Source organism: Leucopleurus acutus (assembly GCF_964270905.1).
Source record: "Leucopleurus acutus genome assembly, chromosome: 4".
Taxonomy (NCBI): domain Eukaryota; kingdom Metazoa; phylum Chordata; class Mammalia; order Artiodactyla; family Delphinidae; genus Leucopleurus; species Leucopleurus acutus.
The window spans coordinates 141003158-141017275 of record NC_139146.1 but is presented as its reverse complement, the minus strand read 5'-3'; the positions used below and the strand labels follow the sequence as shown (position 1 = coordinate 141017275).

The 14118-nt window shown below is 34.3% G+C and overlaps 1 protein-coding gene across 9 annotated transcripts in view; it reads left to right on the top strand.

Moving 5' to 3' along the window:
- Window positions 1–14118, top strand: part of RAP1GDS1 (Rap1 GTPase-GDP dissociation stimulator 1) — a 156266-nt gene that overhangs the window by 45196 nt on the left and 96952 nt on the right. For 8 of the 9 annotated variants that reach the window (XM_082838437.1, XM_082838432.1, XM_082838431.1 and 5 more), the window contains one exon: window positions 12524–12646. In XM_082838437.1, coding sequence (XP_082694563.1) covers window positions 12524–12646 — 123 coding nt within the window. Of the gene's footprint in view, window positions 1–12523; window positions 12705–14118 lie in introns of those variants that run through there. The other variant, XM_082838438.1, reaches the window with a different exon arrangement.

Sequence of the window (14118 nt, the reverse complement as noted above, 5' to 3'; positions counted from 1 at the left end):
ATCAATTTTCCCAACACCATGTGTCATTTAATCTATTTAATCTATTCCTTATTGGTTGAGGATGTTCCTTTTATCATATAATAACTACTTAATTTAATATAATTGGGCCAGTCTTGGGGTTTTATTTTATTCCATGAATTTGTTTGTCTATTATTGTGTTGTAACCATGCTATTTTAATTATAGTAGCTTTATTGAGAAAGTTCCTCTTCATAAATCTGTTTCAAAGTTTTTTTATTTTCATGGGTTTGTTATATCAGAGAAGTTGTGTAAATACTTTGTTGCATTCCTGGAGAATGCTGTTGAAATTGGGATAAGCTATAAATTAATTTGGAAAGAATTGAAAACTTCTTAATAGTTTGTTATTCTAAAAACATAAATTACATCTTTTTATTCAAGTTTTCTTTCTTTATGTCTCATTAAGATTATGTAATTTGGTTCACATGCTTTCCATATATATCTTATTTAAAGCATTTTTCCTATGTATTCTACATTATTTTGGTTGTTTTTGCAAATGGACTTTTTCCTATTATAACTTCCAGGCCGTTTTGTTAGAGATCAGTTTGAAAGCTGTATTGATTTTTATATCTTTTATTTGTATTCAGCTACCTTTTGAGCTCACTTATTAGTTAAAATAATTTTTTAGCTACTTCTCTTGGGTTTTGCAGTCAGAACATAAACTGTTACTTTTGTTTCCTCTTTCCCTTGTAACTATAGCTGACTTATTGAGTTGGCTTGAACGGCCAGCAAAATAGTAAATAACAATGGTATGAGTAGTATCTTATTTTAGTTTCTGATATTAGTGGCAAGCCCTTCTAATGCTTCACCATTCAATATAATACCTCTGGACTTAATATAAAAATCCTTTTTCATGTTAAGATAGTCTTAATTAAAGAATGATTTTCTTAAAAAAATCAAGAACAGGTACCTCTAAACCATAAATCTTTAGCCTACTCAGTATAAGAATAGTAAACATTTTTCTTTTTTATTATTTTGAAGTTTATTTATAATGAAATTATTTGCTGAGAGCGTTAATTCTAGAGGAAGATTTTCTTAAGTATGGAAAGTACAGTGTAGTTTTACAGTCTCAGATTCAATGTCATTTAGTAGAATAGTGAGGTTCAGTATGATTTATATCTTCCTTTGTGTATTCAGGGACAAACGTTTACCTATTGAGAATTAGTACCTAAAGAATAATTAAAATTAATAATGTTAATTATTTATTTTAGAATGAATGATTATTAAATGGTCTGATAAACATTTTAGGAAATTTCTCAATTTAGTAATTTACAGCCCCCAAAGGTTCAAAACTACAGTCAGTGGAGCATTAATTTTGCCACCAGATAATTGTTTGGTTACAATTACAAGGTCATATTATATCAGCCTTTGAATTATGTTTATAGCTATAAATTGAGATATTCATTTTTTGTTAGTTTGTATTACTCAGCCCTGACAGTGTGAACTTGATTGCTTATTATTTTTCTTACTTCATTTTAATATAGTTTTACATAGATATAAATTTAGTTCTACATGTAGTTTTATGCAGTGTAGTTTTACATAGATTCCTCTTAGACATTTGTAATGTTATATGAATTTTCGTATGTCAGGATTTAATGAAATATGAATATAAATTATTTTATAAATTTAAAAAATATTTTAATTACTTGGCATTAATAATCATTTTTTAAATTTCTAACATTTAGCTTAGAGGAAGAAAAAGAAACACTAGCCAGAAAAATAGGTAATTGAAATAAATTTTTCTCCTTTTGGAGGTTTGATTTTATATGAATCTTAATCAGTGTAAACCTATAGTTTATCTATTATGTTAAAACTGGAAGAGATGCCATACCATGGGAATATCTTTTATACCAAGTAAATAAACAAAAGCAAAGTTATTTCACTTTTCACTGTTACTCATTTATTACCTACTGCAATTTTCAGTTTTTGAGTTATGAATGTATATGAATATTAATGACCAACTGCAAATATTGTTGAAATAGGAAAAACAGTAGTAACATTAAAGGCAAAATAGAGAGTAAAAGGTTAACTCTTTGCTTGAAATATTGAGAGTAAGGGAAGAATAGCCAGAAAGTGGAAAAGGTTCCAAATTAAGAAACACTTTTTAGAAGCATATTGAAAAAGAGTTGAAGAAATGTATGCTAAGTCAGCTATACATCTCTTTAACTGGATGTAAGATACTGTATTATTTTTATTTGCTGTACAGTAAGATCTTGATGAAGAATACTAAGGCCAAAAGTATTATATACCATATTCTTAACTGTGTGTGGTTCATGGTCATTTTACTGTCTTATAACAAATCACAACATAAATCTTAGCAGTATTTTTTTGGATCTGTATCCTAAGGCAAAAGAAATAAAAATAAACAAATGGGACCTAATTTACCCTAAAAGCTTTTACACAGCAAAGGAAACCATCAACAAAACGAAAAGACAGCCTACTGAATGGGAGAAAATATTTGCAAAGATATAACTGATAAGGGGTTAATATCCAAAATATATAAACAACCCAGTTATCCCAGTTGGGATAACTGCTAGTTATACATACAACTCAATATCAAAACAACCAAGAACCCAATTTAAAAACAAGCAGAAGACCTGAATAGACATTTTTCCAAAGAAGATATACAACTAGCCAAAACGTACATGAAAAAATGCTTAGCATCACTAATCAGAGAACTAAAATCAAAACCACAATGAGATATCACCTCACACCTGTCAAAATGGCTATCATCAAAAAGTCTACAAATAGCAAATGTTAACTAGGATATGGAGAAAAGGGAACCCTAGTACACTGTTGGTGGAATTGTAAATTCGTGTAGCTACTATGGAAAACAGTATGGAGGTTCCTCAAAGAACTAAAAATAGAACTACCATATTATCCAGCAATTCCACTGCTGGGTATATATCTGAAGAAAACACTGGATCATTGGGATACATGCACCCCAATGTTCATAGCAGCATTATCTACAGTAGCCAAGATATGGAGGCAGTCTAAGTGCCCATCATCAGATGAATGGATAAAGAAGATGTGGTGTATGTATACACACACTAGAGTATTCTCAGCTATAAAAAAGAATGAAATCCTGCCATTGCAACAACGTGGATGGACCTAGAGAGCGTTATGTTTAGTGAAATAGGTCAGACATAGAAAGACAAATACTCTGTTATCACTTATATGTGGAATCTAAGAAATAAAACAAATGAATGAATATAACAAAACAGAAACAGACTCACAGATACAGAGAACAAATTAGTGATTACCTGTGGGGAGAGGGAAGCGCGGGGGATGACAAGATAGGAGTATGGGATTAAGAGACACAAATTACTATTTATAAAATAAGCAACAAGAATATATTGTATAGCACAGGGAAATGTAGCCATTGTTTTGTACTAACTTTAAATGGATTATAATCTATAAAAATATTGAACCATTATGTTGTCACCTAAAACTAATATAATATTATAAATCAATTATTTCAAAAATAAAAAGATTAACAAATAAGTAAAAATAAACACAACCTCTTTCCTCAAAAATCATCAATAACTGAGAAAGTGTGAACGTTTCATGTGCTTAGTAAGATAGAGTTTAGGTATAATATTCTAGGTGGTATTCATACAGTGAACTGTATAATGTAGAGAATCTTTATACTCTTAATTTTTTTTACTAGAATTTAGTAGCATTCAGTGCCTTCTGTTGTCAGATGCCTTCACTTGGAAATTTTGGCTGTTTTATTACCAGTTAAAAAACAAACAATGCATTGTGTAATTTCTTGAAATTTCAGAAAGCCAACACATTTAGATAGAGTCAAAGTCACTTTTCTTTTCTGACTCTAGTTATACAGAGTTGGAGCAGTAGTACAGAATACTATGTGAGATTTCATGACCCTGCACGTGAATTACTCTGCTGGCAGCATTCCTCTTGCTCCAGGGCACGTGGGGGAAAGAGTTCAGGGTGGTCAGTCTTTTGTTCTATTCAAACATTCAGCTGATAGAATGAGGTCTACCCACATTGTAGAAGCCAATCTGCTTTGCTTAAAATGTGCAGATTTAAATGTTAATCTTATCCAAAAACTCCCTTACAAAAACCTCCAGAATAATGTTTGGCCAAATTCCTGGGTACCATGGCTCAATCAAGTTGTCATATAAAAGTAACCATCACAAGTGGACTCTATATTCTACTGACATATCAAAATGAATTGTGTGGCATAATAGTTATGTGTTGGGATAACTGCTAGTGAGGAATGATGCCCTTAACAAATTAGCGCTTTCCACAAGCAAATCTAGTTGATTTGACTAAGGTTGATTTTATGACCTGCTTTTTAGTATTTGTTGTGATAAACCCCAAACTGAGACTCCAAAAGGCGGAGTAGTGGGGTTTTTTTTTAAGAGACATCTGGATTTAAATTCTGGGTTTTAGCACACAGTGTTCTCTGAGGTGCGTTCACTTAGATGCTGGTAATTTTCTCTGCCCATATTTAAGCGTTACGCGTCTTTTCTCCTCCTTGTACTAAAGGAGCAAACAGAATGTTTTCATTTTGCTCATAATAACTTACTTATGGATTGATCACCTTTTCTTTCTGATGTGTGCATGTGGGAGGGATAAGATAAAAACAAAGTAGTTTCTAAAATGATGTCTGAAGTTTCAAGAACATTTTTGCATATGTTTGCTTTTGAAAAAATGTAATCTGAGACCTGATTAGCTTAATGCAAAGTGCAAAGTTTAGTCTCTGCATAAGCTAGCGATTGGTAATGCTACCAAAAAAACTTCCATTCTTGATGAGAAAATTCTTAAAATATAAGACAGTCTCCTTATAAGCTCAATCTTCTTTTCTGTTAAAAGTAATTACAACTTCTACAACATGAATAAATGTAACTCAGTTGCTCCATCTTTAGTATTCTGTAGGACAGCTTATGCATCCCTCTAGTTGAACTTATTTCGGTGTATATTAATTATGTGTGTATGCCTTTTTTTATTCAGTTATAAACTCCTTAAGCACAGGGCAGTTCTATTCAACTAGCATTAATTGGGTACCACCATGCATTAGTTGGTACCTTGCCCTGGAGCGATTGGATAGACAAGTAACAGATAAGTTTTAATACAGTATAACACATTATATAATAGAGCTGATTACAAAGTGTTCAGAGAACTGGGTTCAATTCATAGTTGTAAGAGTCTTTGAGAGTGTCACAGAGGGACTGACATTTCACCTAGATTCTGATGGATAAATGGGTGTTTCATAGGTGTGTTCTCTTACCCTTCTCCTTTTACCTACCTTTTCTTCAAACCTTAGATAATATCAGCCATCTACCTTTTCCACTTCTCAATTCTGGCAGCCTCCAGCTGCTGGTAAAAAAATCACCCAGTGGTACAGAATGTTGCTATTACAAATTTAGGGTCTCTAGCTTCAGATAGTAGTGCTTTTTATGTGTTCCTTCTTTGTGGAATAAATTTTTCTCCTTTTTCTGCTTAGAACATGCTTTATTGGGCTTCAAAACTCAGTTTAAATGTTACCTTGTTTATGGAAATTTCTATGATCTTCATGGAACTGTGATTGCTTCCCATTATACATTGTATATAACCTCCATGGTGTTATCAGTCGCAGTGAATTGTGGTAATTTATTTACCTCTCTCTTTCTCTTACTAGACAGCTCACTGAGGATATGATTTGTATCCTTTAGCTTATATTCCCAATATGGTAGGGACGCAGTAAAAAGACATCTTCTGTGGATAATCTCATCTACTCCAAGTCTTCAGCTACCAAATAGGTTCTAACAGCTTGGAAACAATTACAACATGGTGTGTGAATATTGGGGAAGAGGGGTGAATTTGATAAGCAGGATCAGGGAATGCTGGATTTTGAAAATACAGTGTACTTTACCCAGGTAATGTGAGGGCACAAGGATTATGGGAAGAACATCCCAAGCAATGGAGGCAACATATACAATGTCACAGTGGTGGGGAAGAAACCTAGTTCAATCAGAAACTGAAACTGGAAAGAGAGTAGGGGTCAAATTATAAAAGGACTTTTATGCCATACGTCTTAGTCCACGTGGGCTGCTATAACAAAATAGCCTGGACTAGGTGGTATTCCTCACACTTCTGGTGGCTGGGAAGTCCAAGACCAAGGCACCAGCAGATTCTGGTGAGGGCCTGCTCTCCAGTTCATAGACCGCTGTCTCTTCACTGGAACCTCACATGGTGGAAGAAGCATGGCATCTCTCTGGGGTCTATTTTTGTAAGGTCATTAATCCCTACATGAAGACTGCCCTGTGACCTACAGATGCCAATCTCTTTAGCTTTGTTTACTTCATATTTTTCCCCAAGGTGTTTCACAGGATGGAGATAGATCTTTTACTAAAAATATTCCTTCACTGTGTTTTACTATGTCCTCGTTCTCTTAGTACGAAGTGAGGAAATCCACGTTTACCGTAGGGACCACGTTTTCAGTAATTACTGTGAACTTAGAGTTGAACGATTCTAGTTATATACTCTGCTTTTACCACAGTCATTAGCACAGTTCCTCCGGGTATTTCTCAGCAAATATCTTTCTTTTATTTTTTAACCAACTCAGTTTTTAGCAACTGACCTAGTTGGTGGTAAGTTTAAGGAAAATAGACTAGCAGATCTCCCTGCTTATTCTAGTGATTTCCAAATACATAACTTCTCCAACTCCCACAGCTTACATTATCCCTGGAATTGAAATGACTGCAAAACTGTCAAAATCATTTATTGTAATTTTATAAATGACTCTCACAACTTAATCTTTTAGTAAGACCTCTTTCTGATGGTGAGTCATTGTGCAAATGGGTCTTTGTTCTGCCCTGTTTCTTTTCATGACTATATCCAGCCTTTTCTTTCCTGTACTTCATGTTCCTTTTATTTGCTTAAAATCTTTATTGCGGGAAAAAGATTCTCATCAGTGAAAGAAAAAGCATTTTATAACAACCCCCCATATACTTCCATTTTCTTTTAGAAACATTAATTTCTCATTTATCAGGCCCTTTAATCTTATACCCAGTATAGTCCTCTTCTGTGTTTTAAATATATTTTAAACCTGTTTCACTTTCTCTATACACAGTTCCCTTTCTCTCCTTCAATCACTGAGTCAATTTATCTATCTCAAAATACTGTGCATCCCTTTCTTACCCAGTTGTCTTAGTTTAGTTCTTACTTCTGAAAAATATGTTAAATAAAAATATTTGTCACGTAATAACTTGGTGAATCTGGTCAAGGTATTGTTAGCACTATATATCTTCTAAATTAACAGTTGTGTTAGGAAGAGCACTGGACTAGGAATCAGAAAAATTGGTTTCTTATTGCTTTTCCAATATAATCATATAGCTTTATTTGTAGTATGAAGAAAACATAACCTATCATGCCTATGTCACATGTCTGTTTTAAAAAATGAGTTTTATGGTAGTCAGATATCTTTAAAAGTTTAAATGGCTCTCAGTCAGGTGCCTTTAAATGAGGACACTATGCCTCTGTGTAGGAATTAGCTATAGTGGTGGTGTGGGTGTGGCATTTCAGAGAGGGAACAAATGCAGTAAGAAAGTATGAAATAAAATGATTAATTTAGATTTCTATAAGCAATTTAATGTGGCTAGAATGTCGGATATCAATGGAGGAGTATCAGGAGATATGGTTGGGAAATATAAATGTCATGGATGTGCTTGAATGTTTAATTAAAACTTATAGACGATCATTTAAAGATTTAAAGTAGGGGAGTGACATAAAATTTGTATTTCCAGAAGCTTATTCTGCCGTCAATGTAGATGACAGTTGCAGGGGAGGCTGGAGTTAGGGAGACTCTTGAGGAGGCTGTTGCATTTAATAAAGGTCAGAATTGAGAACTGGAAGTAGCACGAATGTAACAAGGAAAGGATAGATGCACAAGATGCTAGTCAGATGGAATCTACAGAACTTACAGTACTTTCTGATTAACATGGGTGGTAGCAAGGCATTTACTAAAAGAAAAATTTATAATCATTCTAGGGCTTCTGGCTTAGATGGGTTCCCTGCCATTAACTGCAATAGAGACTAAAATGAAAGGAAAGGAAGAGAGTAAATTGGATTTTGGAAATGATAAATTTGAGGTATTTATTGTATATCCAAGCGCACATGCTTTGTTTTCCTTTGGATAAAGGGAGAGAGGATTTGGGGCTCGTCTGTGTGGTAGGAAATGAAACCTTGGATTTGGATCAGATCTCCCAGGCACAGGGCCAGATCTCTTGTTACACCCTATTCTAAAAATCTACCCCTTGAGAAATAAATAGTTCCCCAGAGACAACGATACACACACAGCCCTGGAGTCATATTCCTTGTCCTTGCAGTCAATCCCAAATCTGAGTCTTCTCTTCACAGTCAGTCACGAGGATCCTTGGACATATAATATAAGTAAAAATAGCAATTCTTTATTGTTCTCATAACTAGAAGTAAATAATCCAAGTACATTTTTAATCTAATAGAGTCACAGTAATAACAGTCATTATTTTTGTTTTTCTAATTTGGAGTTTACTGTAAATTGGCTATCAAATGCTTTTCATTAGTTTCTCCTCATAAAGTCTATATGCCAACATAACATCATAAATTCAGCTTGTAGCAGCATACCTGAAGACCTGCTCTTGATATTTAACTGTAAAGCCAATCATTTTAATGTATTTACTTGGCAGCTTTGTTGGGAACTTTAGCATTTTTCAAGCCATATCTTAAATTCCCATTCCTATTCCACCCATTCTCTGTCTTCTCCTGGGTTATTGGTCTTGAGAAATTCTATGAATTGTGCTTTAACTTCTCCTCTCCCTATTAGCATTGTAGCACAGCTTCTTGATTTACTCTTCTTTCAAGTTTCTCTGACCCAATTGCCCAGTTTTCTTTTTCTTTCTGTCACTGGCAGTTTCATAACGAAGCTGCTCCTTGCCACCAGGAGGTCAGGTGGGGTGTGGACATAGGACTGCAGAGACAGAATGAGTGCTTGCAGAACTGCAAGGGCTACTCTAATGGATATGACTCCTGCCGTAGCTCCACAGATATTATTTTAGAGTAGCAACTGCCCTTCATGTATGGGTCCTTCAAAATTCAAGGACTGCCAGCTGCCTGTAATTTGTAGGCATACTCAAACGCTTTTATGACTGCACCTAAATGTGAAGGGGGAGAAAGAAGTGGAATTGATTCCTGCAAATATTTAAAATGGGTATAGTTCCAGTGTCAGTAGTAGTATGGCTAAAGATAATGAAAAGTCTGCCTTTTTTTTTTTTAGGACTCCTGATCACAACACATGATCTCTTTTTACAAGCAGTCATGCATTTAGACCTGCAAACACCACCACTGACGCCTTCTTAATGCTCTCTTAAAATCATTTCAGCGGTGCTCACAGATATCTGTGAACATGTTTAGTTCACAGATACACATTGTGAGATGCAGTAGAATGCCAGTGTAGAAAGCATATATGAAATGAGGCTGAAACTTTGTAATTGTTTATTGGATAGTGGCATTTTAATGATAAGCAGTATTTGGCCCTTTATGTTTTCATGACAAACGAAAGAAGATAATTCCCAGCTGTTTAAGTTCTAAACCTATATATAAATCCACATGCTAGCCAGTAAATAGAATGCCTTTTCGATTTTTCTAAATTGTAAATCAGGTTTATGTGAAAAACCAGATCATATTTTCCCTTTTATTTCTCTGACAATAGTATTAAAAAAATACTATTCCCAAATCTTGATTCATCTTATTATAACTGTTTTCCCAGTTCCCTGGATTGTAATCCATGGAAACTCATCAGAGTGCAAGAGTCTTGTATTGCTTTGTTTTCTTTTTTTCCCCCGTGCCCCTGACATTCAGCTCTGATGTTAAGCCATTTTTTTAGTTATAGTTAAAGTGAGACGTGCCTGGGTGATTTGCAGTTCACTGCTCGCCTCCACACACACAAATGCCTCAGCTTCACATCTAATCATGATTCATCCCTCATGCCAGATTCTTGCTGTCATCCTAGCACCAGCAGATGGTGGGACAAGACCCCTGGGGCAGTCAACCCCAGTGTCCTACCGTTGTAGCAGTGGTCAGAAAAGGAAGAATTTTAACATGGCAAACTGAGTTCAGTTCTTTTGGCTTCTTGCTAGAAAGAATAATAATGATAATAATAATTAACAGAAACTTGGTGTCAGATTTTCAGGTGGTACCTTAAAAACGTATTTTTTAATCCAAGAAACAAAGTAAAAGTGAAAAGCCACATTGTATTTTATAAATGCGCTTGCTGAAAGGACAGCTCCTGTGTTTATGTTCTATCATGTGTACTTTACATTTGTAATAATCTGAATTGTGAGAAACCAGTGAGTAGCAGCGTACAGAAAGACAAATTTCATTTACTTATGCTTAAGTAAGTTTTCTGTTCTAAAAAATAACACCAGTGGTTGCCAGGTGATACACATGTTGAATTGTTAGTGTAGTAGAATCTGAATTTGCTCTTCATGCTCTATGATTATTGGTGACTTTAGACAAGTTTACTTTATCTTTCTGGGCTTCTGTTTCTTCACCTAATAAAAAGCACTGTTTTAAAGTATCTCCAAAATATCCTTTTTTATTACAGTACATAAAATGTAAGAAAACCAAAATAGTATTAGCTGTATTAAAGTGTACTAGGCTTATGGAAAAGGAAATGCATGGATGGAGTTTCAACATTGACTAATTTTGATTACTTGATCTTTTGTACTAATGTCACATATAAACATGCACATATACCCAAGTAACTACAGTAATTGCAAAGAAATGTTTTTAAGATAACAAATCCATGGAACTTTTACAATTTTCAATTTTTACAAATTTATAAATAATTTTCCATATAATTTTCTGTTGCTTCAGCCATTCAACAATTCCAGCTTCTCCTGATAATGTTAAGAGTGTTATACCTCTTTAACCCAGAATCCTGGCTAGTCCTGGGTTACACAGAACATTGCTTTTTAACTTTTTGACCAGAATCTACGATTAGTGGTACATTTTACATCCAGTAAGCACACACATACAGTTACATGTGCATGTGTTTCACTCAGTGTTTTACCTTACTGTCCGCAAAAAATTTTTTTTCTATTCTTTTGTTGTTGTTGTGGATATTGTTGATTCTATTTCTCTTTTTAAGAAATTGCTGGTCCTTGCTCACCAGATTGATTTCAGGGTTCTTAATGGATTGGGACCCACAGTTTGAAAAACACTGAGCTAAACAATCAGCGCTTACTATATGAAGAGATTGTGGTTTTTTTTGCGGTACGCGGGCCTCTCACTGTTGTGGCTTCTCCCGTTGCGGAGCACAGGCTCCGGACGCGCATGCTCAGCGGCCATGGCTCACGGGCCCAGCCGTTCCGCGGCATGTGGGATCTTCCCGGACCGGGGCACAAACCCGTGTCCCCTGCATCGGCAGGCGGACTCTCAACCACTGCGCCACCAGGGAAGCCCTAATCAGCGCTTACTATAAAGAAATAGATAATTTTTTGTAGACTATCTCAAATTATTAAAAATGATTTCCTACTCTCTGTTGATCAGAGCAGCTGCCATTTACTTAACAAGAAATCTTTAGAGTTCTCTTGTTTGTTTGTATTACCAAAGGATGTAAAGGATATAGAGGAGCTACACATAGAAATAAATTTAAATAGAATGTCTTAATGAGCCTTATAGCTCCCTGTTTTTAAACAATGCCATTCCTCTTCGTTGTTAAGAGCCAAATAGTGATTTTAAATTTTGTTTCCTTGAGCTTGTCTTTATTTCCATCATCATTCCGGGTGTTCCTGTTTTTTATTTTAATAGGTCATGCTTTTTACATGAAGCAGCTTGGTTTCATACAAAGGCTCTTTATTTGTATTTTAACAAAGATGGAAAGAAAAGGAAAGAAGTAGGTCTTCTTGAATTTCTATATCACCATATAGAGTTCTAAATACCATGGCCTTATTGCTGTTGACTATTTCCCTTTCTCATTAGTGGTGGTTTGAATAAGTTGTGTGAGAAACATAGTAATCATATGGAACTGAATAGTCTCTTCTATCACTCCATATAAAATGATATGAGGTGAGTTTTTAGCACATTTAGTTGCCACTTATTTTTTTTAATTGCTGTAGCATTATAGGTAATCATAGAATTCACATGTATTAATAACACACTGTTAGAGAATTCAGAAAGGAAGTAGAAAGTAAAGCATTCCTACTCTGAATAGACAGTGTTGGAAATAACATTGAGAAGTAAATTTGGTATGCAAATGGTATATTCAGAAAGGATTCCTTTATAATCTGTAGATTTAGAAAAGATTGTATTAGAAAGTGTTTTGCATAGATAAAAACTGAACATAAAAGCAGCTTGTGGAACTGAAGGTAATTTTATACAAATATACACATTTTGATATAATGAACTGTTTCTATTATGGATGGTGAAAATTCTTAAAGAAAGAATTTATTGTAGATGAAGTTGTCAGTGTTAGTGTTGAAGATGTTCACTGAAGCTCTTTGTATGTATCTCTTTCAGATATGGAAACAAGTGAAAAAATCCAAGGAAGTGGAATACTTCAACTGTTTGCAAGTCTGTTGGTTCCACAGTCTTCCTGCACAGCCAAAGTAGCTAACATCATAGCAGAAATAGCCAAAAATGGTGAGGTTTTCCTCAAGAACTTTTCTGCTGGGAACATCTTCAGTTTTACACCCTACCTGTCAGTATGTTTTATTAATTTATGTTTTAATTTTGTAGATTAGACCTTTTTACTTTCTTTCTATTTTTCTTTTCTTTGACTTTTTTCACGTAATGGAATGTTGTTTAAAATGACTATCATTATAGTCATTCTATTCGTACATTTCCCATTTGCTATTCCATTCCTTCAGAGTAGAATTAAAGAACAGCACTGCTAGTCCTGTACCTGTATCATTTATTGCTTTGGTTACAGGATTCTTGAGCTGCCACTGAGTCATTCGTCTTCATTGTCACAGGAGAGCTTACCCTTTTTCAGTGTATACGTTGGTTTGTGTTATATCCAGATACACTCACTGTTTTTTTTTTTTTTAGTCTGACCTACTGACGTTGGCACTTGACTGCAACAGTGTAGTCGGAATACATACTGGTTTCTGAATTCATCTTCATGAGAAACATTTATTTCTTAGGGTTCCATGTAATGACAGCAAAGCATAGATTATAAAATAGCCGTCCCATTATATATGGTTTATATCCAGTGAGAGGGGATTCTTTGGAAGAATTATTTTGTAGCAGAAATATTTGTGTATGATTTTAGTTTAGTCAATTTGAGAAAAACACGGACTTCTTAAAGTAGTTTTTAAGCAAAAGGGGAGGCCATGCTAAATGTAATACCATTAGTATGCCTCAGTTTGTCAAAGTTTGATATTATTTTTAGTTCTTTTATTTTAGTAAGTTGCATATATTATACTTTAAAAAAAGAAACTTTAAAATTCTGGCTTCAGTTTTACACAGTTTTATACGTTGCGGAATCACTGTGGCAGGTGGCATTGTAAAGTATGTTTTTAGCCCAGTAAAACAACTTGTTCATATGTGTGTTACCAAAAAGAATTGCCATGAAATTTTTTCATTTGTTTAGAGGTGCTCAAAATATCTTTCCAAGTTCCAATATTGGTAAATCATTTTTTGGTTGTTAATGAAAACTGACCATCTATTGTTTGTATGTACATCTAAGCTATTGTAATATATAATCATTATGCTGTGCTTTGGAGTTGAGCTGGTCATAAATGTTCAGAGATTCCTAGTGGTCTGGAGTATTTAGTGTACTTCAAAAAGATTTGAACTGCTCTGAATAGATAGGGATCACCTTGGGACAACAAAGAACTCCTGAAGCAGATCTAGTTTGAAAATGAAACCCCTTCAGATATTGTTTGTTAACTTAGAGCAACCACTATCTAAATCTTCTTAGATGCAAAGCAGCTTGATTTTTAAGATCAAGTAATTTATTTTCAACTTCATTAGAAACACAGTATAGTTTCCAGAAATCAATTTTTATCTTAAAACTTTTTTTCTTAAGAATGAGCACACACACATAACATAGATTGAGAAATTTTGAATAGATTTTTTTTTTGAAATGGCTTGCCATTCCTATATGATCT